The 27,821-nt window shown below is 37.4% G+C and overlaps 3 protein-coding genes across 4 annotated transcripts in view; 1 reads left to right on the top strand and 2 right to left on the bottom strand.

Moving 5' to 3' along the window:
- The window catches only part of LOC139959703 (neuronal-specific septin-3-like), a 54,628-nt gene extending 44,113 nt beyond the window's left edge, over window positions 1-10,515 (bottom strand). Inside the window, exons 1-2 of one of the 2 annotated variants that reach the window (XM_071957512.1) lie at window positions 10,353-10,515; window positions 5,720-5,753 (exon numbers count right to left, since the gene is read on the bottom strand). In XM_071957512.1, coding sequence (XP_071813613.1) covers window positions 5,720-5,753; window positions 10,353-10,373 — 55 coding nt within the window. In that variant the 5' untranslated portion in view covers window positions 10,374-10,515. Of the gene's footprint in view, window positions 1-5,719; window positions 5,754-10,099; window positions 10,118-10,352 lie in introns of those variants that run through there. The other variant, XM_071957513.1, reaches the window with a different exon arrangement.
- Window positions 10,516-12,627: 2,112 nt separating this feature from the next.
- On the top strand, window positions 12,628-16,267 carry LOC139960632 (uncharacterized). Its single transcript, XM_071959153.1, has 3 exons — window positions 12,628-13,093; window positions 14,064-14,269; window positions 14,921-16,267. The coding sequence occupies exons 1-3, from the start codon at window positions 12,859-12,861 to the stop codon at window positions 16,214-16,216; spliced, it is 1,737 nt and encodes a 578-aa protein (XP_071815254.1). The 5' UTR covers window positions 12,628-12,858; the 3' UTR covers window positions 16,217-16,267.
- Window positions 16,268-18,371: 2,104 nt separating this feature from the next.
- LOC139960630 (protein ecdysoneless homolog) lies at window positions 18,372-27,551 on the bottom strand. Its single transcript, XM_071959150.1, has 12 exons — window positions 26,964-27,551; window positions 26,076-26,196; window positions 25,561-25,648; window positions 24,183-24,361; window positions 23,715-23,856; window positions 23,020-23,070; window positions 22,615-22,743; window positions 21,165-21,302; window positions 20,796-20,884; window positions 20,257-20,363; window positions 19,079-19,596; window positions 18,372-18,589 (listed from the first exon to the last, which is right to left on the bottom strand). Exons 1-12 carry the CDS (start codon window positions 27,187-27,189, stop codon window positions 18,380-18,382), a joined length of 1,998 nt encoding a protein of 665 aa, XP_071815251.1. The 5' UTR covers window positions 27,190-27,551; the 3' UTR covers window positions 18,372-18,379.
- Between the last annotated feature and the right edge of the window lie 270 nt (window positions 27,552-27,821).

Raw genomic sequence — 27,821 nt, 5'->3', positions numbered from 1 at the left:
AAACAAACTTCCGAAGCAGATTCAATGTTTCTTATTCTAAATGCACTCTGACCAGGTGGGTTTAATCAAACAAAGCTGTCGAAATCGAAAGAAAGAAATTGATTTTCTGTTGCCCTTATGGCGCGAACGATTTACCGTAAAATCACTGCGACCCCCCATATCAACATGTTCATTACATAAATGTAACATATATACTCGTACCGTCCACTTTTTTTACCCAATTCCATGGAGGAAACGTCTGAAAACACCGGTTTATTCATTGCAATGGAAGGAAATGACAATTTCGCAAGCTACAATAAGGTCCAATCATAAGGTCCAATCATTAGGTCCCCGGTTCGAGTCACTCCAAGTTTAATGTATGCATGTCGTCCAGTTACAGAGTTGTTGACAATTGACAATTCATAATCATGGATGTTAAATATGAATGTAAGAGACTGACTTCGATCAGATTGCGGCTTTGATAAGCCAGTGAGGCTTCTCCACAAGTTCTTGCTTGCAGGAGGATCTAAAATACATACATGTGATACATCAGTAAGACCAAAAGAAAGATACTATTCAAGTGAAGAAACCCAACACAGACTAGCCACAAAAGTGAAAGTAGTCCTATGCCTAACGGTCTTAGACAAAACAGAGAGATTTGATTGGCGCATGATCTGTTGCGTGGGGCTTGCAAATTTTGATTGAAGTTTATAGAATCTACGAACTTGTTAATAAATCTGGCAAATTTTATTCAGCTCAAAATGTTTAACAACAGATAACTCAATGAAAACAATGAATATTAATATTAAAATTGCATAGAAATGTGTCATTTCACTGAGCTTTTAGGGCAGTAAGCTGGAAAGGACGAAGTTTAAATCTGGCACACACACATTGACATTTTAAAAAAGTAGTGGCACCTAGACAAGAAATAAGTTTCTTTTCCTTCTGTCTGGACTGACAAGGACAGTTCAACATTCACAAATTACTTTGAACTCTAATTAAGAGGGATAAATAATGGTTTACACATTGGTGCATGTTGTTTACTTCTTAAAACTGTCGTCATAGCAACTACAATTCTGGTGGCCATCAATCCCATTTTGGCTTTAAAATAGTGCCCATCCCCTACCACTCCCTCCATTTTAACTGTCTCCACTGCTGCAAAAAGACTAGAGGCAATTCAAGCCAAAGATTATTGTGTCCTTACATTCTAAAAGTTGATCAGCCGGACACATTTCATAAGTTAATGTTTAATCATATATGCACGAATATAAAGTTGATTAGCCAAGCTAATAAACTGCATCATCGTAGGAAGCGACTTTAACCCACTGACAAAAGTCGTCAGGCTATTCTTCTAAAATCTGCAGCACATTCACCGAAATGTCTGGCTGTGAGGATTATCCAGTTGGGTGGTCATATCAGAGATTTCAAACCTACCAGTAACTTTCACTGAAAGGGAAAAAGGCCTCACCTGTTTGAGCTGCTAATCTCAATTCCATTGAGCTTCCCCTTGTAAGGAAAATGCTGAAACAGCTTTATTTAATTAGGTGCTACTACTACTACTACCAAAAAAAAATCTCTTTCAGTGAGATAACCATTGCAGTTACTCAGAGAAGTAGAACCGTTTATGATTCATACAGCAAATAATAACTGTTTGTCTTGTCTAGTTTATATAGTCAATTTGAAGAAGTAAAATGTGTTTGTCAGAATACCACAGGATGATGACATCAAAGTTTTTTCTTTCAAATCTTTTACCTTACCATGCATGCAGTGCTGAAAGCTCCTTCAAAGAGAGATAAACTGAAACTCAAGTGTTTGATACTTAGAAGTTAATGGGTTTGCCTCCCACCCAGGAATGGGGGGTCTGAACACTTTAAAGACAACAATATATCAGAGAGAGGGTTAAAGGGAGGAACAATTGGAGACAGAGAGTATATAAGTAAATAAGGTGGTGGAAGACGACGATGAAACACAATTTACACCTAAAATGTAGAATAACAGAGAAACTTCAAACCTTATACTGTAAGATCATAGCCAGACACTGAGATGCATTAAATTGGCTACTTATTGAAAATCACAGCTTCATGCTAAATAAATAGGTGTGGCTTTAGGCACAATTTTAAGTCTTTATATGTTTATAGTCCAAGAAAAAAAAGGTAACTGTGAGTGCCACTGTGCTAGTAAAGTTTCTCTTTGTATCTATTTTGGTTTTAGAGATATTCACCTTTACAATATAAATTTAAATCTCTGTGATGCTTCTTTTAAAGAGTGTGTTCAAAGACTCACGCAAAAAGAAACGTCTAATGGCGGTAATCTGACCTAGTTTTGAATGAGGTGTAACAAAAGTGTTAGACACAACCATCCATCGCAGAAAATACGCACACAGCTTGCTACCTTCGGTAATTAGACATTAGTGTACAGTCAGTACATACAGCTGCGGTCAATACCCACAGCACAGTGTACAAACGATACAGCGATGGACATCTCAGGTCCAGCAAAAGAAAACAAGGTAACACGTTTCATTACTGTACTGTCTGCATTTTGTAGCGACACAAACAAAACGTCACTTGCAAGCAACGAAAGTTAACTTTTTCAGATGGCCACACACGGTTTGGGGTGAGTCTTCAATGCCTTTAAGGCTTCAGAGACGATGCCATCAGCTCCTCCGTGTGTGCAGGCCCTTCATGTCCATTGGTTGTTTCACAAATCCTAATAACTCAAGTAAGACATTTTCTTTATAATTGATATAAACAACAGAGCATTCTTCCGATTGAAAACATGTCATCTGAGACCATACAAGTGTTTCCCATTGAACGAGTTTTGTGTTGCTTTTGACGAACTGACCTCATAGTTTGCAATAGACTATACAGTCCTTAATCGACGAACATCTGCTGTTTAACGATCATTTCTCAAAATTTAAAGTGTTCTATAAGACAACTTGGATTGAACTTCTCTTTTTTGAAAACTGTGTTATTGAACAGACTACAAATGTATCGAAATTAATTTCGGGCCAAAAGTTATTCTTTAAAGTTTGTCATTATTGCCTGCCCCCCCCCCCACGCCGCCCCATGGTGGAATGTCAAGTAATTGGTTAAAATGCTCAAATTTTGAGGCGCATTTTAATTACTGAGCACTACCCTAAAAGTGGTTTTCAACAGTGAGACATTAAATGAGACTTTAATACCCCTCACCGGCTAGGAATTACTTTGAGAAACCGAGCCTTTTGAAACCTTGCAGCTTTTAGCTGCTAAAATTTGGAAACAATACAACATTAACATGCATCTGTGAGGTAAGAAGCTTTGTGGGTGGCAGTTAAATGCTGGCTGAAGCTAACTTGAATGTAACTTAAATTAGTTAACTTGCTAGCATATTTGTGGGCAGTGTAACTGATGACCTTCAAATACAAAGCAATATTATGGGTGAAATGAACTCAAATCTCGAATATCTTTTTCAGGCCATTATCCCAGTGTTATGGGGGCTCTTTACAGTAGCTTGTGAGTTACGGTATCAATGTATTATTCCCAAGTTTGTTTTGACAAAATACAGCCAACAATGAACAATTTTGTTTGTAAGTTTTGCATGCTGAATTTGGTCATATTGTATTGCTCTCAAGTTTAGCATTCGAGTGCATCTGCTGAAAATTTCTGAAAGAAAGTTACTTTAAAAGCTAACCTTCCTTTGATTCCAAGATGTATAAAAGTATATATTTAGACACTAAAAAACTTCCTGCTGAGTAGTACAAGTGCTCCTCTGAAAGTGACCATAAAATTTGTAAAAACGTTTATATCTTGGTGACCATCTTTTGGCAAAAGTCATTCCAAACACATCTCTAAAGGGAAGACGAGAACACTAAAGACCTTTAAGTCCATCCCCTCCCACAACCAATTTGGCCCCAGAGTTTATTCAATTGACCTTGGAAATGTGATACTCATGTCGCAGTTCATTATCTATTAGCCTGTACAGGACACTCTTGAAAGATGTTTAAAGTGAATATCATAGAAACTACAATAGCTATATATAGCATCATTACACTAGCACTCTTATTTTGCTTAAATTGTGTATGTGATATATGACCACCAAAGTTCTACCAGCTGCACTAATCCTTGGGTCCACAGCTGGTGCAGCTAGGTCTTCATATTTTACTGATACAAACTGGTAAGGTGCCAAAATAAACCAAACCTCCCAATTTGTTTTTTTTTTCTTTTGCATACTGTTTTACGTGGCCGAAGTACTAAGTCGTGAAGTACCATTACAAACAGACATATCTGTAACTGGGAGGGATTACTGGTTTTGTTCGTCCTGAATAGCAGGGATCCACCCTTAATAGGTGCCGCAAAGCTGCCAATCTGGCCTCAATGGGACCAAAGAAAGTATTTGTGAAGCTGTAAGGAAAGCATTTAGTAAACAAATCTATTGTGTACATCCTCAAAAGTGCTATAGCATCTTATAGAACCGGGCGGGGTTTACTGCAAGGAAATGCCAGAGAAAAGAGGAAAACCACTTGTAGCACTCCAAAGCGAGCCCCCTTGGTAAACAGAGCTGCAAGTAAAGACTGCCGTTTAATGAGAGTTTGCATTTCCATGGGGAATTCAAAGAAGAGTCGATTCGAGCACACAATACAGCACTTGCCTGCGTGCCTTCAAGGGTTTGGCTGGAACTGCGAAGTGTGCTGATACTATCGTCAGCGGTTTATACACAGTAAATACCGACTATGATTAGATCTTCTGACTGGGTATAGCAATATAGTAGAACTAGTATAAACATCATTTTAAAACGATTAACTAACACATTCACAATCAGTTTAACAGGGCCCTCCAGCATAAATGCGCCCTTTAATACCACTGCCATGACAGTTAACCTGCCTCAGGTGTTTTAATAGGCTCTCGCAGTATATCGCGGGAAAGTTGAGCTGTGCGAGTGACTTTTCCATGCTCGTTTCCTTTGCTAGGCTTGGCGAATTGATTACGTAACACATGTAACAGCTAATAACCTTGAAAGGTGAAGAAGTGGGCAGTGGCGAAAAATGAAGGGCAGTGTTACGAAAGGGCCGATATTCAAATGAGTGTTTCAATGAAGGACGCTGTTAGTAGGTCCTCATGTGTGTGATCTGTGCACAGGTAACACAAATACAAAATAAAAATCATGTGAACATGTTGGGTGGTGAACTTGCACACAGACGCATTGGGCGATTCTCGATATACAGCCTTCACCTCTGCAGTTTCCCAGAACGAAAAATATGTTTTAGAATACACAACTTCAGGTGTGTAAAATAGTTTGACTTGCAACTTTGGGACATATATGTTTCAAGTGATCTATTGCATAATAATTACAATTTTTTTTATACTTTTTTATACTAGTGATCAACTAATAAGACCACCATCATACTGCCGATGATTCCATACCAACAGCACTAGTTACCCATAGCGACAGCTTTGAGAAACAAATGATGATATCAATAATTGGGCTGTTGCCAGATGAACTCCAGCTAATACTGCACCAAATTTGTAAACTTTTGTATATATCTCCAGGAGACAAAATGTTTTAATAGGATGTGGTTTTTGACCTAAAGATACAAAAACCTCCCAGCAGCTTTGTCAAACAATGAACTTCTATCAGAGAATAATCTGTTTGATGTATCCAATAAACACACAAGTGTACAATATATATACAAATCTATCATCACTTTCAGTTCCTAAAACAAAACGACAACCCTGATACTACTTAACGACTAATATATACTTACCTCGCTTCTGGCTCTCTGAGAATGAAACCTTCCTCTGCAACAAAGAAAATAAAAAACCCAGGAAATCATCCTAATATCATTTTCAGCTCTCAAATTTCAGTGGGTTCTAAATTGGAAACTAATCGTAAATATTTCACTGGGGGTCATGAAGCCAAGCCTATATCATTACCTGATGACAGAACTGAAAATGAATGAATAATATGAAACCTCAAAAAGCAAAACAGATGTTGCCAAGAATACTTGAAACATAAAGCGAGAGAAACACATAAAATGGTGCAGCCCAGAGCATTCAGTGATCATGCAAACTCCATGGGGACATTGATTACTATTTATATTATAAACTTGATTTAAATCCAGACCTTGCACTGTTTTCAAATGATTACCAGCCAAATATTTACCTGACTCAAATCGAGATTTAATCAACAAAAACCAGAGTTGACATTTATGGAGAGAGAAAGTCCAATAACTTATTGAGAACTTTTATAGTGAAGTCAACATTTATATATGTACATTCCATCAAATATCATAAAATGATGCCAAAAACAGGCTTAGAAAAGCTCAGAATCTCTAAATGGCTACCATTAAAATTCCACATAATAAAGGCTGTACAAGGTTAATATATGATACAGAAGTTTGCCTGGGAATATCAGCTTCATTAATAATAATAATAATAAAGATAACAATATAGATTTATATAGCGCCACTTCAGGAAATGAGTAACTGCCCATTAACATATAAGGGTTCTGGAAATAATCAAGACCATCATTTAATAATTTTAAGATGAAATTATGATCAAAACTGATTTTGACATATCACAGATACATGAAACACATCCATTTTTTACTACATTCTACTTTTCAAATCTAATTAGCATCTCTAAATAGCTATCATTAAAATCCAAATTGTTAAGGCTGTGCAATGTTAATTCATGATACAAAATTTTGCCTGGGAATATCAGCTTCATTAATAGTAATAATAATAATAATGTAGATTTATATAGCGCCACTTCAGGAAAAGAGTAACTGCCCATTAATATATGGGTTCTGGAAATAAGCAAGACCATCATTTAATAAAAGTTGAAATTATGATCAAAACTGATTTTGACATATCACAGATTCATGAAACACATTCATTTTTTACTACATTCTACTTTTCAAATCTAATTGAGTTGTCAGCAAACTGTTTGCTTATATATGCAACCCTGCTCCTAATAGTAAGTATGAGGATTAAGCAGGGAGCTGCTACTGTACTCTAACGCAGCTCCCTGGTTTAACTACAGCAGTCTATGCTTGAGAAATTTTGCTACAGCAATGTGACATAGAAATATGTGAGGGTAATTGCCAGTGATCAACAAATAGTGTAGACAACAATACCAAAGTTACCATCACATTTGGTAAATGTTTCATTGTAACATATATCTTGAATTTCTGAGTAAAGAAACCCTCTGCAGGTAACATATCCCAATCCAGTAATTTGAGCCACAACTTTTCTATCTATCAATGTGAAATTCAACACTCCAAATTCACCATGGAGCATTTTATGTAAATGTTCTCAGGTTCTAATACTTCTGTTTTGCATCAGATGAAGAAATGCAAACTCTCGACACAGTGGGACATTTGATACTCAGATCACTTGTAACCTGGACATGATAGGCTGACATTAATGGCACATTTATGATGTTACTCATTAAAGTACCATAATTTATTGGCTGATTTTCAAGGATTATACTCATTCCACTGTCATTCTTTATGTTGATGATGTTATAAACTGGTAATCTTAAACTTAAAGAATGTTGATATGTGAGTAAAAGGTCATGGTAGACTAATATTTGAGTGAAATTTGCAACACATTATTCACATGGGGGAGGGGGTCAACAGTTGTACTGTATGCTAACCCCATCCTTCATTCAGTTTAAATGTATCCCAATGTAAGACCTTGCGGGAACTTGTAATAATTAAATACCCTTACTGGGTGAGTTTCACTTCCAATGTCATCAAATCAATGAATGCTAGAACATTTAAGTATTACCCTGACATGGTTCTACTTGAATCATAACTGTAGTATTCAGCCAAGTAGTTACCCAACAGTGTAGTGCTGGCTTGTTTAACTTGCCATCCCCCATACCCCCCCCCCCCTCCAACCTCCCTCAAACAATTTTTACAGCAATGGTTTTTCACTGGGGCATGATGGGCCACAGGAGATAATTTCAACAGCATCGAACAATGACCTGGCTTCTTCCCCTCCCCCCCCCCAGCCCTGTTCCTCCAAATCAGAACCTAGCCTCAGGATTGTTGTATGCATGTTGATTTCAAACATATGCCTCATCCCACCCAATGTTCCAATTTCTTCCATGCATCCATCCATCTCCCCCCATCCATTTAGCCAGCCCCTCTCCTGATACATTTGCCTCCTATCTTTTATCATTACTGGCTGTTATGTTCTGACCACTTGTGACAGAACCTGGCAAAGAGCCAACTACAGCTGGATTGCTAACCAATATGAAGTGTGTTACATTTCATTGGCAGTGTACTCATTCCTTTATAAACATCAGCAGAACCTGGTTCCATCCATAACCTTTTCTAGGCTTCTTTTGACCCACGAAACCTTGGTAAGTACAATGGGATGAAAGCACTATCATATGTCTATCCAAAATAGATCCTTCACTTCTCTAAACACCTCCAACTGGTGAAAGGTTTCCTTAATCTAAAGGTACACTCCAGAGTAAGATAGAGAAGAGAGCTCAATTGACCTCGTTTTCAATTGGGTGAACATGTAAAGCTCTCCCTCCAAAAAAAATGTATGCATGGTCACTCCCTCTATACTGTTATGTATATATAACATTGGAAAGGTGATTAGCCGAGTGGAACGAGCCTCAAATTGGTCCATCTATGGCAGCCATGATACCGTTTACATCAATCAAAGAGCTAAATGAGAATTGTAAATAATCACTGCCTCTCTAAAAGAAACATAACCCATTATGAAGGGACCTGGGAGGAGCCCACCTCATTCTTTCAAAGCATCCCCAAGGCTGTTTCTATTAACTGACCTTCTCTATCCTATCACAGACAGGTTACTTTCAGAATGTGAATGAGGTGGAAATTTGTTAGCTACATTCTGTAGTTTTCCCTGTTTTTTTTCTCTTTTGGGGGGGGGGGGTTGTTGCACAATATGACAGACCCACTTTGCATTCCAGATAGATGCAACATGATGGATATATGTGAGACCCAACAGTCAACAAACCAATTTTGTGTCTTTAAGTTTGGTTAAACTAAGGCAAGGTTTTACACCGACAGATCGGGACTAAATGAGGAAATTTGGTTGGCATATTGGTAAACTGTTGTGACTAATGTGGATATGTGAAATCTATCATAATGAGATCAATGCTGCTGCATGTTACACATGTATGATCTGTCCCTATATATTGTTACAAGGGCACTAAATTTCTGTACAGAGAAGCCAGCCAAACCAGTAAAACATACCATGTATTGAGGCAAGACAGTCTATCGTATTACTACGATGGAAGTTTCATTTAAGCATAAGCATATTATTTCATTATGCTAAGAATAAATTATTCCAACTGTGCACAGACCATTTTCCTAATATCACAGGGATATTGTTTGAGATCATCACTACTGGTTACATATTTTAGCATGCTGAAAATGTTTTCAGAAGTAATCTCCTGGAGGTTCTTGTCGTCCAAATTATTCACAGGCATTGATGAGGGTTGAATTATAAAATTGACTTTGTCAGTGATACTCAACTCTTTGAGGGTGTTTCTTGAAATTTAAGAATGAGTGACAATCATTTTAATTTAGAGTATAATTGGCAATACAGATGGCCTTCAATACATGTCTTTGAAGTTTGATGGCTATAGGACTGAGGTCTACACCTGTGTTGACCACAGGGGTGGATTTTGGATTCAAGGTATAGTTGAATTTAGTCTTGCTGTAGGCTTATTATTTTTCTGCCTAGGCCTATATTTATATAAAATGAGTTTCCTTAGACTAGGCCTATATTATGACTAGATGTGTGCGAGTATCCAAGTCAAATTGCTGTTAGGTTGTGCTAGCTTAACCTTAGTTAGTATATAAGGTACATTTCCCACCACTGCTTAGAAAAAATGTTATTCCTATCGTAAGTAAACCTGAGTCAGTGACAGGCACAACCTAATGACTTTCATATGAACGACTATTATTACATTATTTCTTGTATAGCCCTAGCCTAACTATAGTAAAAACTAACGCGTCGTTACGGCTAGGCGTAACCTTAGGTTACGACAAAGGTTAAAATATACTACTGTCTTACAGATTCAGTTAAAGGAACTTTCCACGCTAGACAAAAGTTCTAACAGTTAGACAGGTGTCTGCACGGTCATCATACCATCAGTTCATTCTTGTCTTCAATCGGTATTAACCTTACAACTTTTCAGTGATTAACCTTACAACTTTTCAGTGAGTTTAACCTGGACTTAAGTTATAGTCTTTAAATCTCCCTGGAAGATGCAGTTATCTAGCCGAGGCTCCTATTCTACAGCTCAGTCATCTAGCAGCTAGCTTAGGGTAAGTGTTAGCCAATTAGAGCAGATTATAATATCACCTGCTCAAATCAGAAACAACGTTATAAATTCGCATACCTTGAAATAAAGATTGCTCATTTTGCAACGAACTTGCCGACTCCTGTACGTGAAAAATTTCAAACGGTAAACGTAGAACGGCTTTAAGAAATCCTTGAACGAGAAGAAAAGACAAGAACAGGTAGCGTCTTGTGTTCCTCCACGTTTTTCTAAACCACCAAAGCGAGAGAGCCGTCTGGTCTGATGGTAAAATGATGGCGAGGTTTACAGGAGTTTGACATGACGTAATATACCTTGCTAGATATCGAGGCTCGGAAGGCGTGACGAAGTTGCATTTTCGATGCCTGATTGGTCAACAGTTTATAAACATTTCGCCACTGGTGACGTTAATGTGTACTGCTGAGCTATCAAACCACGACAAAATGTGAATAACACCAAACTGTCGCAAATTTTCAATGATGAACCATAGAAATGTAACTATATCATCTCAAAATATCGCCAATGTAAATGTCAGGTTCTCGAATGAACCCTATGAATTGTTAATAAAAAATAAATAAATAATAGAAATAACGCGGTTCCTGTGGGCCTAGACATAAAGTTTAAACAAAGCGAGTTATTTTACGGATGTTTGCTTGTCAAGAAAATAAAGAGATTTGTCTATGATTAGGAAATTACCACCTCACACTTTCTCATGAGTCAGTTGACCATTAGACCATGTGATAACAAGTAGCTTGTTATGTTAATATAATTCGGTGCACTTCTCTTTTGTCTTGTGCAGTGTGAAATTTTTACCAAAAGAAGGATAATTCTTTCTATATTTGCTAATGAAAAGGAAGAAAAATTGTAAAGGTAAGACTAAACCACGCGTCAATCCTTTTAATGGTTATGGTGAAATCAATGCGCTATAGATTGATGATCCCTATACCTCTTACACACAAAAACGTGAACACAATACACGCCCGCGTTAGCACAAAGTATTTTTTTTTACATGATTTCTTGCAGCGCTTTCGTATACACTGATGAAGCCAACTTGTGCGTACGCGCGGGTAATCGTTTCATGAAAATGCTTTGCCGTATTTCTATGGTGGCCACCGTAACAGTATAGATAAAACAAGTTCGTATGTTAAGCTGGATTTAATAGCAGGTGGGCCGTGTTTTTAACAAGACATAGGGATGTATAGGGAAAAATGGATCGAGAATCATACCGGAATATATCAACTTATTTACAATTACGATGTAGGCCTATATCTTAACTGTTGTGCATAGAAACCAAATATTCCTAACACGGCAACAAACTATACTGTAAGGCTTCACTTTCAGCATAAGCAGGGTAATAATTCCATAGTAGGCAGCTATAAGAAGCCACGTGTGTAGCACCTCTAGCGCTGTAACATATCTCTGCTGAGAGTATACAACTCAGGAATTGTCTCACAATACGCATGTTTGGAGAGATGCGATTGGCGCGCAGATGATTGTGTCAGTAGCCTATCGGTCTCCATTGTTTCGTGAATTCCACTGGTTTAATTTTCTCAATAGTTTCGTTTCTCTCACAATATTTGTCTAAATCGTCCCATTTGATTTTTGAGTTATAGAAGTGTAGGCATGGGGACCACCATTGAGCAGGGGGTTCTCCCCCCCCCCCAACATTCCCTCATCCCCCTACCCACCTGCCGGCTTCGCCACTATGAAAGGTGGTAATACGACCCGGTATTAATTTTATTTCCCACGTAATTCCTCAGTCATCTATTACGCAGACTTACAATGCAAATCAGAATGATATATTGACGAGGAGAGTCCTGCTTCTCATTCAAAGAATGCTTCGATACAGTATGACATATTTTAGTATCAAGTGATAAAGACCAAAAGTCAAGTTGTTGCATATTCATCTTTCATCATGTACCGGTACTCTTTTAAAAAAGGCAACGTGCATAAAAATTGCCGTTGGGCGCATTTCAGCCAGTTGGGACAATTCTAAATATGTGTTAATACCACTCGATATTCTCCTCCCATATCATGCTTCAAAGCACTCGCACTGATAGTACAATTAGTTCCTACCCTTTTTGTGATAGAAACAGGATATTCCAACTGTTCATATTGTCAAACTGAGTGCATTGAAGCAGGACATGAAAGTACAGTATGGAAAAAATGGTCCCAACTGGGTGCGCATTTAGGCAGTCAGTCTTAATGTTTCTGTATGTACCTTCCAGTAAACGCACATTCGTTGCGGTGCCGGCGCAGCGCGCACTGTGACGAGTTGCGCTGCCCTGGTTACTCGAGCTGTAGTTCCATTGTGATGCAATACCCACCGTCTCTGAAAGCTATCACATTAGTATTGTGTATTGGCCGTAAACCAGAACCCGCAGACCGGACTGCAATAGTGAATGGGGTCGAGTTAACGTATTCAGTAAATTAATTTATCACCTTAACCTTTACAGTCTTAGTCTTGTCTTTGAGATGTAGTAAGCCTACAGCGTCTGCAGTCGAAAGACTTTCGACAAAGACTATATCATTTTCATGTCCTTGCTAATAGTATCTGATGATTTGATTCCGAAACTGCCGTCACAAGATGAATTCTGAGATCGTCGCATTGCAGTATAGAAAGGCGAAAATTTTCATGCAAAACCGACCTCGCAGGGTCACATTCGCTTACCACCATCGGCTCTACCGTTCGGTAAAGCTCTCGGAGGATCTAAAAATTCTCGAGAGAGAGAAATATGATCCGGCAGGACCCCTCGAATCTCGTGTATGGGGAGAAAGGCTCGAGCAAGATGCACTGGAATCGTATATGACTTTAATAGAAGGTAATCAATACTGCTCAGTAGTTTATAATTGTTTATAGGCGAATAAAATGTTAACGGACTCCCAGGCAAAGAAAGTATCCTCTATGACATCATCCCCAACATGTTTTGAGTTGAAGTCAGCAAAATGTCTGTTTTCTGTGCTAGAGATGGCATTTACATACTTCTTCAGAATAACTTTACTGAGCATTATATCCTAATTGAGTAAAATGTTAACTGGCCCCTCGGCTTTTACGGACCCGATTTTTCGCGGATGCCCCCGCGAACCATTTAGCCCTCAAGCTTCCCAATGGGTCCGCGGATCTTTTTAGGAAGGATAGCTTTATAGGGTCCGTTTACTTGGTGATGGGGATGGCTCCAATATTTAGTACCTTTATCAAATTTTATTTTACGTCTGAGTTCGCTAAACATGCAAACTTAATGAAAGGCTAGAAGTTACAAAGACTGGGAGGGGGAGGGTGACTATTATAAGTATCACAGAGCAGAATCGGAGCAGAAATGACTTTCTAAATTGAAAAGATTTCAAATTTGAGTTAAAATGTTTAATTGGAAGCCACCCGACATGTTACTTGTAATCCATAAGCCTTTGCGGAGCTTCTCCCACAATTGTGGTAGCTTAAGCGTCGCCAAAATAACTGCTGGTTATAGTGTTTTGGAAATACAAACTCCTATCTCTCTCCAAGAAGAACAAGAAATGGAATTAGTTTGAACCTACCGCAAACGGGAACGTTAATTCCAAGTGTATTTACTACACAAATTGATCTAAACGTTGGAAAGAACTTAGTTCGACATCACAAGGAATATATATTCTTTCCCGTTTCAAAAAACAAATATAAAGAATACTTCCCAGTCAATTTACTTTTTATCCAGATTTTAAAATTTTCATTATGACGTTAATATAAATAAGATTTTAAAATGAACTTCAATGATTAAGTCTATTAATTACTTTCTTTTTAAAAATAAAATCCTTCAGAAAACTTCTGGCCAATGGTGTTTTCAAATAAATGGTCCCAATACAGCTCTATACGTGTAACGGAGGGCGCTCTTCTTGACAGTCTTTTACTCACGTACTACACGCTAGTAACGGAAGGTAAACTGTTGACCTATACCACAGAACTGTATCAGGAAAATGTCCGCACAAAGCCAAGGAGGAAGAAACAAAGAACAGCTGGAAAAGAGGTAACGTGAAATGACGTCATTCGTGACATGCTTTAACTTAAACTAAAAGCATGTTTATGTTGACAAATCCAGACGTCAATGGCAAAAGAGTCGTGTTTTCTTGTAGCAAGGAAGTTTCAACCGCTAATACGTCACAATTGTGATTTATGTCTAGGCCACTAAACAGACGTGATTTACATTTCCTGATTATGACAATCAAACGTCCGTCATGATGTTAACTTTGTCCGACTTCAATAAGTTGTTAACCTTGTCTTTCATTTAACCTTCGTGAACATGGTCGTTGGAACCACTTACCCTCACGGCCTCACCTCTACTCCACTTTCCAGGTTTTACGCTCTCTTCTAGAAATAGATGTAGAAGTTTGGGAAAATGTGAATTTCACATAGACTTGGGGAGTGTAATTAGAGTTGTTTGTGGGGGTGTGCGTGGTGGGGAACCAATGTAGGATTGTGGGGATATTGTGAGTGGAATGGTGAGGGCTGATATTTATGTAGTGGTGAATATCACCACATCTTAAGTTTATCAAACGGCGAATAAATATACCGACTGCCATAATTCATGCAGCCCGCCCCCACGACATTGATTATCTAGTTAACTTTCTATGTACGTTGTCTTGAATGATGCACTTTCTCATGATTTTCCTTTGCACAGAACAAACCGGAGACAATTAAGATCACATTCACTTACTACAGCCGAACCGCTGAGGAGTTATTGAAGGCCGTCGAGATCCATCAGGGGGTCAGCATCACTGATGACGACATACGGCAACAGAACCCCGCTGTCATACCTAAGATTATCTCTGACGTCATGCAGAGTAGTATGACGTGTTCGACCTTCCCGGATTGGACCAAGCAGTCATCAGAAGGGGATGAAGGTGACGATGATCAGAACAAGACTGGGGATCTCTTAGTCCCTGAAAATCCACCAAATTCTCCCACGCCACAGCGAAAACATGTGACCTTGAAATACACACACAGTGAAACTAACAGACGGTACGACCAGCAAGTTAAAATGGACGATGTGAAGACCGCCAGAGAGTATTCTCATCTTCCTTTGGTCATGCGCACGAGGCACAATGGATTAGCATCTCGACCAGTGGAAGGTATCACAGTCGTTGGACAGAAACTAGACCAAAGTTACCCGGTACTGCTACCGTCTCAGCCAGCTAATGGACAAATCATATTCCTGAGAAACCACTCCACCATAGTATCTCGATTGTCCATACCGCGACTAGGACGACACCGTTACAATCGTTCTATGCAACTTCCTTCTATTAACGGTGCTTGCGACGTCAACACGATACATAAAAATCCCTATGATAGACGACGACAATCCTTACAGATGAAACTGCTAGAATCTAACCATCTTCACGATGTTGACATTTGCAAGACCGCATTTATTCCCCGTAAAGTGCAGTTTATCAACGTTGTCAACCCTCTTCAGTCCCCAGTAGATGACAATAAGGCTGAAGTCCAACCTACGTTTGATACGGATAAGCTGCGCATCAACAGCAGCCTTGAAAAAATGCGTCCCGAATTCGTTCGGCCACCTATTCGTAAAGTGAGCCCTCATTTACCAGAACGAGTAGAAAATCGGCCGGCGGGCAGCGGTAAGAGTTACGTCATGCAAAAGTATTTGGAGGAAAACAGCTCTCATCTGGAAGATTGTCAAAGTCTCAAATCATCTGTCAGAAGTGAGGACTACTCATCATCTTTACAACAGAGTTTGAGGTTTTCCTCCGATACCACTGAAATACCACCCTCGACATTTGAGTATTACAAACAGCGCCTTCCTTCAGATTTTATGGAGAAATGTTTGGAAGCGACTGGTTGTTTTGTGGTGAAGAAGGAACATGTAACGTTATCCCGTCTTTATAAAACCGTGACGTCGCTAACCATTAGCAAGATCCCAGATGGCGGTTACCAGCGGTGGAAATATGCTAATTAAAATTCATTACGAGGACAATACGACCAAAATATTGTTAGCATTTAGTGATTTTAATCAAATATTGTCAAGTTGTAGCAAATTTATTTCTAAGGAATTTGTAAAATGAATATAACATGGATTGTTGTTGACAATGTTTGTTTGGCTAATACAGTATTAATTGAAAGCATAGCTGATGTTTTTTGCTTCTGTACATTTAACCACACAGACTCTTTGCATCATTTTAGCAGTTTACCATAGTTTTCCTCTCTAAATTATTTTTTTTTTAATATATATAATATAGTCAGCATTAATATGTATTGGGATCAAAAGAATCCTTTAAACACTTGCAAAGTATGATCCAGACAAATAATACATAACATTACAAACATTTTCTGTATGGCAAATTACCAACTTCCGAAGTTTTGAAAAATTTACGTTGTAGTTACTGAGCGCTTATTAATCAAAGCGGCTGGCATCGTTAGAGTAGCATACATGTAAATAAGTCAATTGCTCAGAAGGTTTATAAAATATTAAATATCACTTAATTGAATTGCCAAACTTTTCACAGAGTTAAAAGTGTTTCAAGAACTATAGTTAAATATTGAAAATAAGGCAGCTTGAACAAAAGAGCAGATATTATAATCAAATCTGCCTTGTAGAGTCAGTCCTGACTTTCAACCTTTAAAGAATAACTATCTTGAAATCTAGATAGGTACAGTAAAATGACCTGCATGCAATTCTCCTAATTTGTTGAAATATCATATATCAAAAACCAATACTCCTTTTAAAGTTTAAGGAAGAGGTGGTAGGGGGGGGGGGGAGGAGAAGTGTAGGGCATTGTTTTTCGGTTAGGGCCAGATGGTACAGTATACATTGTGAACCAAAGTTAAGGCAAAATTTTCTTTGATTTAGAGCAATTGTCAGTCTTGGTCTGAAACTGGGTGTACTACACGTTGAAATCTTTCTCTCAGTAGTTTTGTAAAGAAGTTGGAATGTAATGATTACATTTAACTGACAGGGCAGCAATGAGAAAGATTATAACAACAAAGTCTAATAGGCAGATATTCTTTCACAAAAATCCCATTTATTCTGCACATGTGACCAATACAGTACTATTTTAAACTTTTCACATCTCAAGAGGAATTCCTTCTCCTGATGACCAAACTTCACAGGTTTGCTAATTTTATTATTCATGAATACATTGATTGATCTCCGGATAACAGGATATTTATCACATTGCTTGCATTGTAGTATTAATCCTCTCCAGTTTGAAAGCAAACATAATCCCTTCTTCTTCCTTATCCTCCCCCTGGCTTTACAAATCACATTTAACTACCTTCCTACCCATATGGGACAAGACATTTGATTTAGCAATAACACTAAAAGTCTTATCGTGAATGATAAGCTTTATTCCATATTCTACATTTCACATGTCTTCCTCTTTGGACAGATACTTCTTACATTATAAAGTGAAAAGAGAAAGCGCTCTCCAGCTCACATGGCTTTCAAGATCATTGGTATTTTTTCTTATCCAAGCAAGTAGATAAGTGCTAACAATTTCTAGAAAGGTTATAACCCTTAAAACATCTGGTAAATGATCATCAGTGAATAAATACAAAATCCATCAAGATGACAATTTTTTTATGGCAATGGGGTGTGTTTGGGAAGTTGTCCTATTTTTTCAATTTTGTTGGTAAATTTCAGTCTTTATAATTATTTCTAACATTTCTAGCATATTTCTAGTATTCCTTAAGCTATTCATGAGCACGGCTCAAGCCCCTGAGGTCCTAGGACTTTTTGGGGTTGCCAATGCCCAGGGGCCCCAAATAAAACCCAACATGAAAACGGCCACTGGGTTCATCCTGCACCATAGGTCACATAGGAAATATATAAGAAGACAATAAATATGGTACTTACAAATGATGTTGGTGCAGTTCTACTGACAAAATCCTGACAATGACACTAATCATATGTTTGTTTTCATTATAAAGATTTCGGATGGCATAGTGTACTAGAATTTAAGAAATGTCTTTGTGTTTTTTGTTTCCACTCTGCCAAACATTGGATCTATTAATGAGAACTAAACACCTGCTGTCTTGAGGTAATACATTGATCTGTGAGAGGTCTCAGGGAGGTCCATTTATCCATACGATGTTATCGATTTGATTAAATTTCGTTTTATCATCATTGATCGGCGTTTGGAGGAAGAACGACTCCCATTGAATGTAGAATGTTAGAGGCTGGCCCGGCCAATCCTTGCTGAGAGCTGTAAGATTCAAGGATATTCTTCAGCAAGTTGACATCTACCTCTACCGGCTTATATTCTCCTTCATCGTCATGACTACCGGGGTCAATACTGTCTGTCTTGTCGCAAGTGGCTGCATCTTCGGTGGGCTATGCACGAACAGAAAGAAAAATCAATTATCTTTGAAAACCGGAAATCATGGGCAAGAGTTGTAAAAAGGCATTGACATAACTTAGAAGTCTCTTATTTGTATTTTTGACAATGCATAGTAAGAATTTTGCATTGCAGGATCCTCATATTTAGTTTTGCTACACCTAAATCCTATAAATATCATATAGAATATTCCAGTGTGTAATTTCATACCACCATAGTCGATGATAACTGTTCCCTTATCCATCCCCCTTCACCCCCTTTCCCCCGTCCCATCCTCCCTTCACCTCTCTTAACACTAATGAATAAACCAAAGAAGGTAGCATACCGACTCCACAGCTAAAACAGATCAAATTATTTCGGCAATTCTTTGGCCACAGTAACCACATTCCTTAAAGCAGTTAATGTTGTGCTGATTTTGAAAGTTTAATGATGACATTTTGTCAACAATCTGATAACAACGACAAAATTAATGAAAACGAACTTACTTGATTGCTTGCATCCTCGTTGCTTCTCTCAAAGCTCTTCCCAACCTCTGTATTGAATAGCTGTCGATCCATCTCATCCATCAATTCTTTTATGGTTTCATCTTCCTCCTCTTCATTGTCGTCAGATTTATCGGATCCATCCTCCAAGTCCTCCTCAAAGAAATGATCCGAGAGCGATCCCGAGGAGACTTCCTCCTCCTCCTTATCTTCCTCATCTGACTGGTATTTCAAGATAGCCTCTATTGCTTGGCTGAATTTGTCCGGGTCAAAGTTCACAGAATTAGAGTTTTTCCCTTTAGGGAATTCTGCTCCTTGATAGCTGGAAATTTTATCCACAAACGATTCAAATGAACTTTTGATCAATTCCGCATCAACGTCTTGGTCAAGATTGTCTGGATTGTTCTCATTTGTTTGATGGAAGTCTGAAGGAGTATCTTTACTTTTTGTTGACCTTTGACCAGAAGCATTCTCTAGAATAGTATTCAACTCTTCTGGGGTAATTGTCAGCCAACTATCATCTAAAAAAGAAAATTAGAAAGACAATGGCTTTAGTCATTCCATGTCAGATAAGAATATCAGGGTTAACTTTCATCTTGTCAAGTTTTGATTTATATCTCACATGACCTTTGAGTAACTAACACTAACCACAAAAAGGTTTACACACCCAATTCCACTTTCATCTAAGAATGATTTTTACTTATTGTGTTGACAGACTTTCATGCTGCTGAGGTCAAAATGACCTCAAATCACCAAATCTAAGAGAGCTCTCCAAAGTCCAAATGCAAACCCAAATAATAATAACAAAGTTCAACCAAGGATGGTGTGCTGTTTGAGTCAATGCAACACATACTACACACACACATGCTACCACAGTAGAAGAGATTCCTTTTAGCATTCAAAAACTTTCCATAAAACTAAAAGTTTTCTGCCGTACTTTAATAACATCTCCTATCTACAGGGACCAGACTTGCCACAAGTCTCACCCATTCAGATGTAGAGATTAGTTCATGCCAATAAATTTCTCGACCAAGTTGAATGTATTCGTGACTCCAGTCACCGAGTGGTCCAAATTTAAGAAAATGCTGCAATAATTTCCTATTTAACCATTTTGCCTTTTAATTTGTATTCTGAGCGACTCAAGTCATGAGTTATCCTGACCCTGCCACACACAAACTTACCTGTTGCATCTGGTAACTGTTGCTCGGCAGCTTTAAAAGCTTCCAGGTCAAAGGTCAGACTCTTTAACAGCTTCAGCACTTTGTTCCCAGGGAGGTTATGTCTTTCACTGTAAATAAAAGCCATAACAACTGACTTTAGGATTAACATGGAATTAAACATGAACCTGGTGTGATTATCCTGATTACGAATGTAAAAAAACTAACTCATTATGTAACATTACACAGAGATGACATAAAACGAGACCAGACTTGTAGCTACGTCTTTATTCTACGAGAGTAAACATGAAACTGTCTATTTATACTAAACACAGGATTATAATAAAGTCAGCATCTCCACTGCGAGTCTAAGGTTACAAGAAATGCAATAAAAATATCAATACGTGAATAGTATTCATTTTTCACACCAATACCAAACATACAATCAGTGCAAAGCACTTTCCATAATAAACTATGTACTTACAGAGGACTCTTACAATTATTGGAACAAATTTTCAAGAATTTTACTTGAAGCAACCTAAGCGTAGACAATCACAACTCACCCAGTGGAATTATCCTTGCATGACTGGATGTAATATTTCTCTGCAGACTTGAATAATTCTACGTATCTCTTGGAGCCCTCAAGTTCTTCCTAAATAATTGAGAAATATATTTGGGTTTGTCAAAGGAATATTTTCAAGTTTGGCAAAGAGAAATAAGAAAATATAAATATGGACCATACCATTCCAAGTTTTGATTGCACATTCAACACTCTCCAAATTATATTTACCTGCCAAAATATTGTTTCATCTAAAATTACGTTAAAATGTTTAATCCAAACATTAGCAACTTAAATGTGTCACTCACCAATACCAACATTACTTTTAACAGAAAATAAATTTAAAGTCTTCCTGGAAAATCTTTTGACTTACCTGGAAATATCCTTTCTCCTTCAAGGATGCCAGGAATCTTTCCCACCTGACACCTGATGCCTTCTCATCACCATGGTAACCATTTTCTTCCACCACCTGCTCAGATACTCTCGATGTAAGAATTTCAAAGCCATGTGCCTGATAACAATAGAACGAGAAAGTTTGGTATTAAGTAATAAAGTAATAAAGGAAAATCCCCATAGTGATAATTCCTATGATTCTTTAAAATTGTGACAAGCTATGTGGAGTTCTCCATGGGGATAAGTTAAGTGTTCACATACTGTCAACAGTTTTTGAGTGTTAGGAATTTTGCTTCTCATAAACAAAATGATATGGTTCTGTACACAAGAAGTACAGTACTACACATCTGTAAAGTGCTGAAAAGCAACTTGCCAACTTCAGGTAGCATTTTGCTGTACAATACCAAATAAATTGTTCTGTTATCATAAGTATCTCTGTCATCTAGGTTAATGAAGATGGTTGCATTCCTTCTACTTAAATGACGATAGGTGGGTTTCATCTCATTTAACCAATCAACATATTCACAGGAACAATGCAACATCATAGAGGAGCATGTACCCAAATAATATTGAAAAAATAGTGTCCCAGTCCACTCTCAACTAAATCAACTTATTTTTCAGAGTGTGTCACCCTAAAATTTGACCCAATCACACCATGTACTGCTCACATTCAGATTTGAATAGATGAAACTAAGGCATTCTTTGAGAGTTTTTCACAAAAGGAACGTAATCATTACTGCTTACAGTCAGTTCTTAAACTTTCCTTTTGCAGACAAATTTTTCTACTTCTTGTAATCACATGTAAGTAAAACTAGAAAATAGTCAACAGCTGTTTTGAAGTGTTTTCTCAATATCTGAAATCGAACTAGACTATGGTCAAGCCAATGACCTATATTTCCCCACCCCCCCCCCCCACCACATGGTAAGAAAAATGTTATTTCATTTACAAATATGTTTTGCATACCTCACTGGAAAAGCTTCGCCCCCCCCTCCCCCATAGAAAAAGGAAGTCTAGCTACACCCCTGCGTCAAGCTAATGGTGTATCTTGTTTTAGGGTATATTGGCAAAAACTAGCAATAATTAGCACTAATGTAAACTAAATGCTCGGTTTTACACAAAATACTATGGGGCATTCCGACTCACCCTGTGGCTAAGTAGTGAACTTTATATTTTATGTTGTCCACTCATGTAAAACCCTATGGTTGCAAGGATGCCCATAAGCCTGATCAATTCATGACAGTCACAAGATTTTACAGCAGTCTTAAATGAAACTTAACTCTAGGTCTATCAGACAAAATAACATTTTCCTTGAGGTCAAGTATCCGAAGGGAGACTAACGTACAACTAACAAATGTTTTTCTCTTAAAATACTATTGAATCCTGAAAAATGCTAGATCGAAAATACTACAAGACGCTTTCAAAAATTTACCAGTTTCATTCCGAGATCTGCAGCTTTGAACTTTGGGTTTGACGTGGCAGGGATTTTCCATCGAATTCTACGATCTGGTTGAAATCTTTGCTGACATAGTTGAGCATACATAATCCTGGACATCGTAACCTGAAATGTAACCAACACAACATACCACGAACTTAAGCAAATGTCACTTGAAAGAACTGCAAAAAGAATGCAAAGTTAAAAAAATCTGTGAAACAAAATATTGTAACTAGTACTGAAACCCATAAATCATAATGACAAAAAGAACATGAAGATATACAACTAGCAACATTTATCAAACTGCAGAACTATAAATGATTTTAATGATCAGAGGGTGATGGTTAAGACAAAACATTTAGCTTCTCTTTAAAATGTTATGCTGAATTTTCTTAAACTTACTTTTGTAGCCACCATGTCTTCAGGCGGAAAAGTTTTCATCACTCGACAAGCCTATCAACAGAAAAAATATGATACAACATTAATGTTTGTCTAGCAGAGATGTGATCAATAAAATCAAGTTCAAGATACAAATAAAGCATATGAACAGAATACTACAGAAGTACAGAGATATAAGCTATCATAAACAACATCATGGAACTGAAATACAGTTCAATTTGTATCAGTTCCATTTTTATCTGCAATGTCATGTGTTGATGGTGGTAAAAGAGTTTACATAGGGGGATCTATTTTGAACTCTCATATGAAGCAGTTCTTTAGCTTGACAAGTCAAGTTTGATTTTATTTGTTGAAGAAAACGTCAAGAACAGTTTGGAATTTCCAAATTTCCTTGTTCGATATCCGTAAATATGAGATGAATAAGTGTCTGGGTGACAAAACGATTAGAATGTGAAAGGAAATAAAATATTAGTACTTAAATTCATTTGGTAAGAGAAAGAAAAAACTTTTATAGAGGTGTTTTCAAATTGAACGACTCTATAAATCTGATACAGTTGCTTTGTTGTAATTGTTTAGTAGTATTGTGTCATATACTACTGTGGTCTATAACCGACAAGAAAAACAAAACAAGGCAAGAGACAGAGAGAGGTGAAGAAAAATTATCTTTAAGATTAACAATTGCTAGGATAAACTTTTACCTTTAAGTCGATCGGATCTCTCTCATAAAATGCCTCGACTGCTGCTGACACTAACTGTGGGTCTTCTTTCAGGAGAGCTGCTAGCTTTACTGGTACCGAGCAGATAGCATCATGGAAAATATCATTCATGTTAGACGAAAATCTATAAACCATAAAATGAAAAAAATACTCATAATAAAGAGAATTGCAGATAGCATCAAGGAAAATATCATTGATGTTAGACGAAAATCTATAAACCATCAAATGAAAAATAATAATAAAGATAATTTAAAAAATAATAATAATAATAAAGAGAATTATTAACATATCACACCAGTTTTGCATTTTGCACTTATTTTGCACTGACAGGATTCCACTTGAATGATAAAGGAAAGTGAGGAATGTGACGTTACTGATGATATGATTTGAGATTAAATTTCAAGAGAATAACGTCCCTCCAGAGATGGTGCAACAGAAGAGAATACACACCTTGCTATTCTTGACTCGATACAATTCCTCATTCCATCAGATGCTCTGGTAAGATGAGGACATTTCTGAATGGCTGTAACTGAGTGTTGTACCGTGGGCACACCGATCGGCAGTATTGGTAGTTCTCCTGGAGTTGTGGGGTACGGTACAACATGCAACTCACCTCCGAATAGGAACACCTGAAAGAGATGAGACCACCTTGCATTTACTAAACCTTGGGACAAATTTCAGTTTCAATGTATTTGATTATTATTGCTAACGTGTCACGGATTTGAAGATGTTTACATGTCATATTGTACATACGGCCACCAAACGCAATCAAGAATTTAGAACAATGCTAGAACTATATTTTTCTTTTCATCCAAGAAGGTATGCAATTAGGTGCTTACCAACAAAGTGAGGCTGTGGTAATGACCATTTCAGCCTCACATCTTATATGTAAATGTAGGTTAGGTTAGGTTAGGTACATCTGTTATATAATAGTGTGGTAGGCATAGACTAAATGTTGATGTTTGCTTTTGAACAGAAGCTCTCAAAAATTCAAAGACCTCACTGTATGTTGTTTTTGTACTAGAATGTTTGATGGTAACAATTTACACAACCAGCTATGTCAATCAAAGAGAACTGTACTTCTTTCCATATATCAAACACTTTTTGTCTGTGCAACTTTGCAACTTTGCAAAACAAACTTTGCAAACAAACTTTGCAACAGCTGAGCTTATATGACAGTTCACCAAGCTGATAGGGAACAGCAAAGGTCCTGAATTAACTTGAATGGATTCCATAATTTGTTGTAACAGGCTTTTACTGCAAATGGAAGTCACTTTACACAAACAGATAGATATAAAAGACTGGAAACAAACACACAGACAATTGGGACTTGGAAATGACGAACATAGTTTTTATCAGGTTGTGTTTCATTATTTCTAAGAATATTGCTTTCTATTTTAAGATGTGAATTGTCCTTTTCTGATGGCCGGTGTCCTAGTACATAGTATTGCAGATAGGTTAGACCCAGTGTAATATTACAGTGATCATACTTTAATATTGCCAACCTTTTCACATGGTTTCCAAATTACTACAGATATAGGTATAGCAAGAATGAAGTACCTACAGTAAGTTGTGTGGAGACTGGTTAGTGCAAAGAGTATTAATTATTAAGTTTTTTTTTTAGTAATAAGGAGGGTGCTTAGATGCAAACTGGTGCTATTTGCATTTTATGTAACAATGTTGAAGAAAGGGTTTATATATTTGTTACAGGTACTGATTGTAATATTCTGCCTCCCAATTTATTATTATTATTTTTCTTTGTGAGGGGTGGGGGGGGGGTGGGTGGAGTCCCCATCCCTCTGTACAACACTTGTTTAAGAGAACTTACCCTATTTGTGCTTGTATCAGGATCCAGCCATTTTGGCAAGTAATTTGCAGCCTCAATCAGCAGCACCTCTCCATCATTATCTTGAATGCTATAATATTGAAGCAAAAATAAAAAACAAAGGAAATATACCAATGGCTGCAAGCACATGCCAAAAGTTTGGTTGTGTACAACATATTTTGCAGTAGCATGATAATAATCATAACACCTGTATTCTTACCACTGTTATAAGGTATGTGATATGATCATTGGTTACCATGGGGTGATGACATTTTCTTTAATAAAATAATGCAAGGACTTAAAGTAGTATATGTGACTATGTGAATATCAAACAACTCAGGGGGGGGGGACATTACCTGTAGTTTGCTGTTCAAAAATACTTTAGAAATGCAGACAGGTTGTTTTGATTCTGATTTGAAATAAAAGGCAATTATGACAGCAATTTTTGGACTATGTAATAAGGAAATCAGAATCACTTTTCACTTATTCATATATATGCTAAATATGTTTTCTCTCACCTTGCAACACAACCAGGAAATTTATTTGTGATCACACTTAGCAGGTATAGAATAAACCATTCATCTTCAATGTTGTCACCAAACTGAGTCTGTCCATGAAGGTGAGGAGGGAATACTGTATCTGGGGAATAAAGAAATGAGGAGGTACAACTTTCTTGAAGTTACATAAGGTCATGGAATCAATGAAGAGCTATTCTTCAAACAACATTTTAAACTTTCAATAAAGACCTTGAAATCTTTGTGTGTTGTGTAACACTGAAAGTTGTATACATATGTGGCTGAAATGTAGGCTTTGGTCATGTCAGAACATTACCATCAAAACTGTAGCAGTTATGTGGAGCATAAAGTTAGGCTTATTCTCAGCCTAAGATTCCATTAAACCAAAGGTATTTATCCATAGGCGTAGGAGGCGGGGGCTGCAGCCCCCCCAACCAATTTTTTCGTGAAAATTCAGGCAATATGATGATAATTTTTCGGGCACCAACTGAAAGAAAAAAAATTTGCAATGTGTTTTTCGATGTTTAAACTGATATTATTATGATCATTATTTTTGTAACGTTTTCCCAAATAATTATAACCAATATGGAAGGGTAATAACACAGCAAATGATTGTATGTTATTGGCATACGATGTAATAACCGCTGCATGCCTATATATGATATGCACATTAACATGTTTAACGCGCGCGGAGCGCGCAGACAATTTTGGTTATTTTTTCGGACAAGTCATTACAGCCCCCCCAAATCAAATTGGGCTCCTACGCATATGTATTTATCATGAATCTGAAATCACCTAAGTTGTGGTCTTGTCAATTAAACACTCTGTTTGGAAATTTTCACCCCCTAGGGTTATGCTGTTTCAACTTGTAAGTTGACACTGACTACTTACCATTAACTCCTGTTTGGGACGTAACACAGCGTAAACCGAACCGGTCCTTCTGCCAAATGAAATTAATGACCAGATGCCCAATCTCTGCTAAAATGTTATTCAAGAGATTCGAGAGAACATCGAACACGGATCCTTCGTCTGTGGATTCTATCACTGGAAATATGCGGTACTCAACACAGTTTTCGTCTTCTCTGTTATTTGACTCCATTTCTGGAGTAATTACCATGAGTTGTTCTTCATGAAACAAATCTTCGGACCAAGAACGTGCTTTGAAATACAGAAGTGCTGCTGACAATGACAGGCCTCCCAACACGAAGAGTGTGCAATATGCATGTAAAGTGCAAAACAAAACAGCATTTGCTTTTTTATAATATTGACCAGTTTGGTGTTCGATACGTTGCTATTCTACATTCCCAGTTGGCTCATTTGAATTGCATTTCCGGAGTGAACTTTTGCAGGCAGTCCATTGTAGTTTACCATACATTAGCCAAATGTACACAGCGAAACGATTGCGATGGCTAAACGTATTTCATCAACTTTAAGCTTCCTCTTATCTAAAAGGTTTAACAAATAGTAACAAACTAAAAAATGGTCACACTGAAATTCTAAGGCAGACACGAGTTCCAAAAGTCACGTGACTGTCATGTGAGTCGCCTTGAAACGCAGCAATGACCATTTTGACTGATTGATATCCAAAATCCTTCACAGTTTTCCATCTTTGAAGACTGGACTTGCACTTTAAGATTCATCTTCTGAAATGTTACTCAATTTAAAATACTTCACAACAACATTACGTTAATTTTAAGCTTTTTTCTAAGCAGACACAAAATAGAATTCTGTAAAGGCATTATACGTAGC

Source organism: Apostichopus japonicus, chromosome 19, assembly GCF_037975245.1.
Source record: "Apostichopus japonicus isolate 1M-3 chromosome 19, ASM3797524v1, whole genome shotgun sequence".
In the NCBI taxonomy this organism is placed as follows: domain Eukaryota; kingdom Metazoa; phylum Echinodermata; class Holothuroidea; order Aspidochirotida; family Stichopodidae; genus Apostichopus; species Apostichopus japonicus.
This window is presented reverse-complemented; position numbering and strand designations above follow the sequence as displayed.

Excerpts from the sequence above, each read along its gene's own strand:
- LOC139960632 (XM_071959153.1), top strand. The coding sequence starts at position 12,859 with ATGAATTCTGAGATCGTCGCATTGCAGTATAGAAAGGCGAAAATTTTC. Across the intron at positions 13,094-14,063 it reads GTATATGACTTTAATAGAAG|AAAACTTCTGGCCAATGGTG; the intron begins GTAATCAATACT and ends AAAATCCTTCAG. Across the intron at positions 14,270-14,920 it reads AAAGAACAGCTGGAAAAGAG|AACAAACCGGAGACAATTAA; the intron begins GTAACGTGAAAT and ends TCCTTTGCACAG.
- LOC139960630 (XM_071959150.1), bottom strand. The coding sequence starts at position 27,189 with ATGGTAATTACTCCAGAAATGGAGTCAAATAACAGAGAAGACGAAAAC. Across the intron at positions 25,649-26,075 it reads TTTCCTGGTTGTGTTGCAAG|CATTCAAGATAATGATGGAG; the intron begins GTGAGAGAAAAC and ends TCAATATTATAG. Across the intron at positions 19,597-20,256 it reads ACAGTTACCAGATGCAACAG|ATGATAGTTGGCTGACAATT; the intron begins GTAAGTTTGTGT and ends TTTCTTTTTTAG.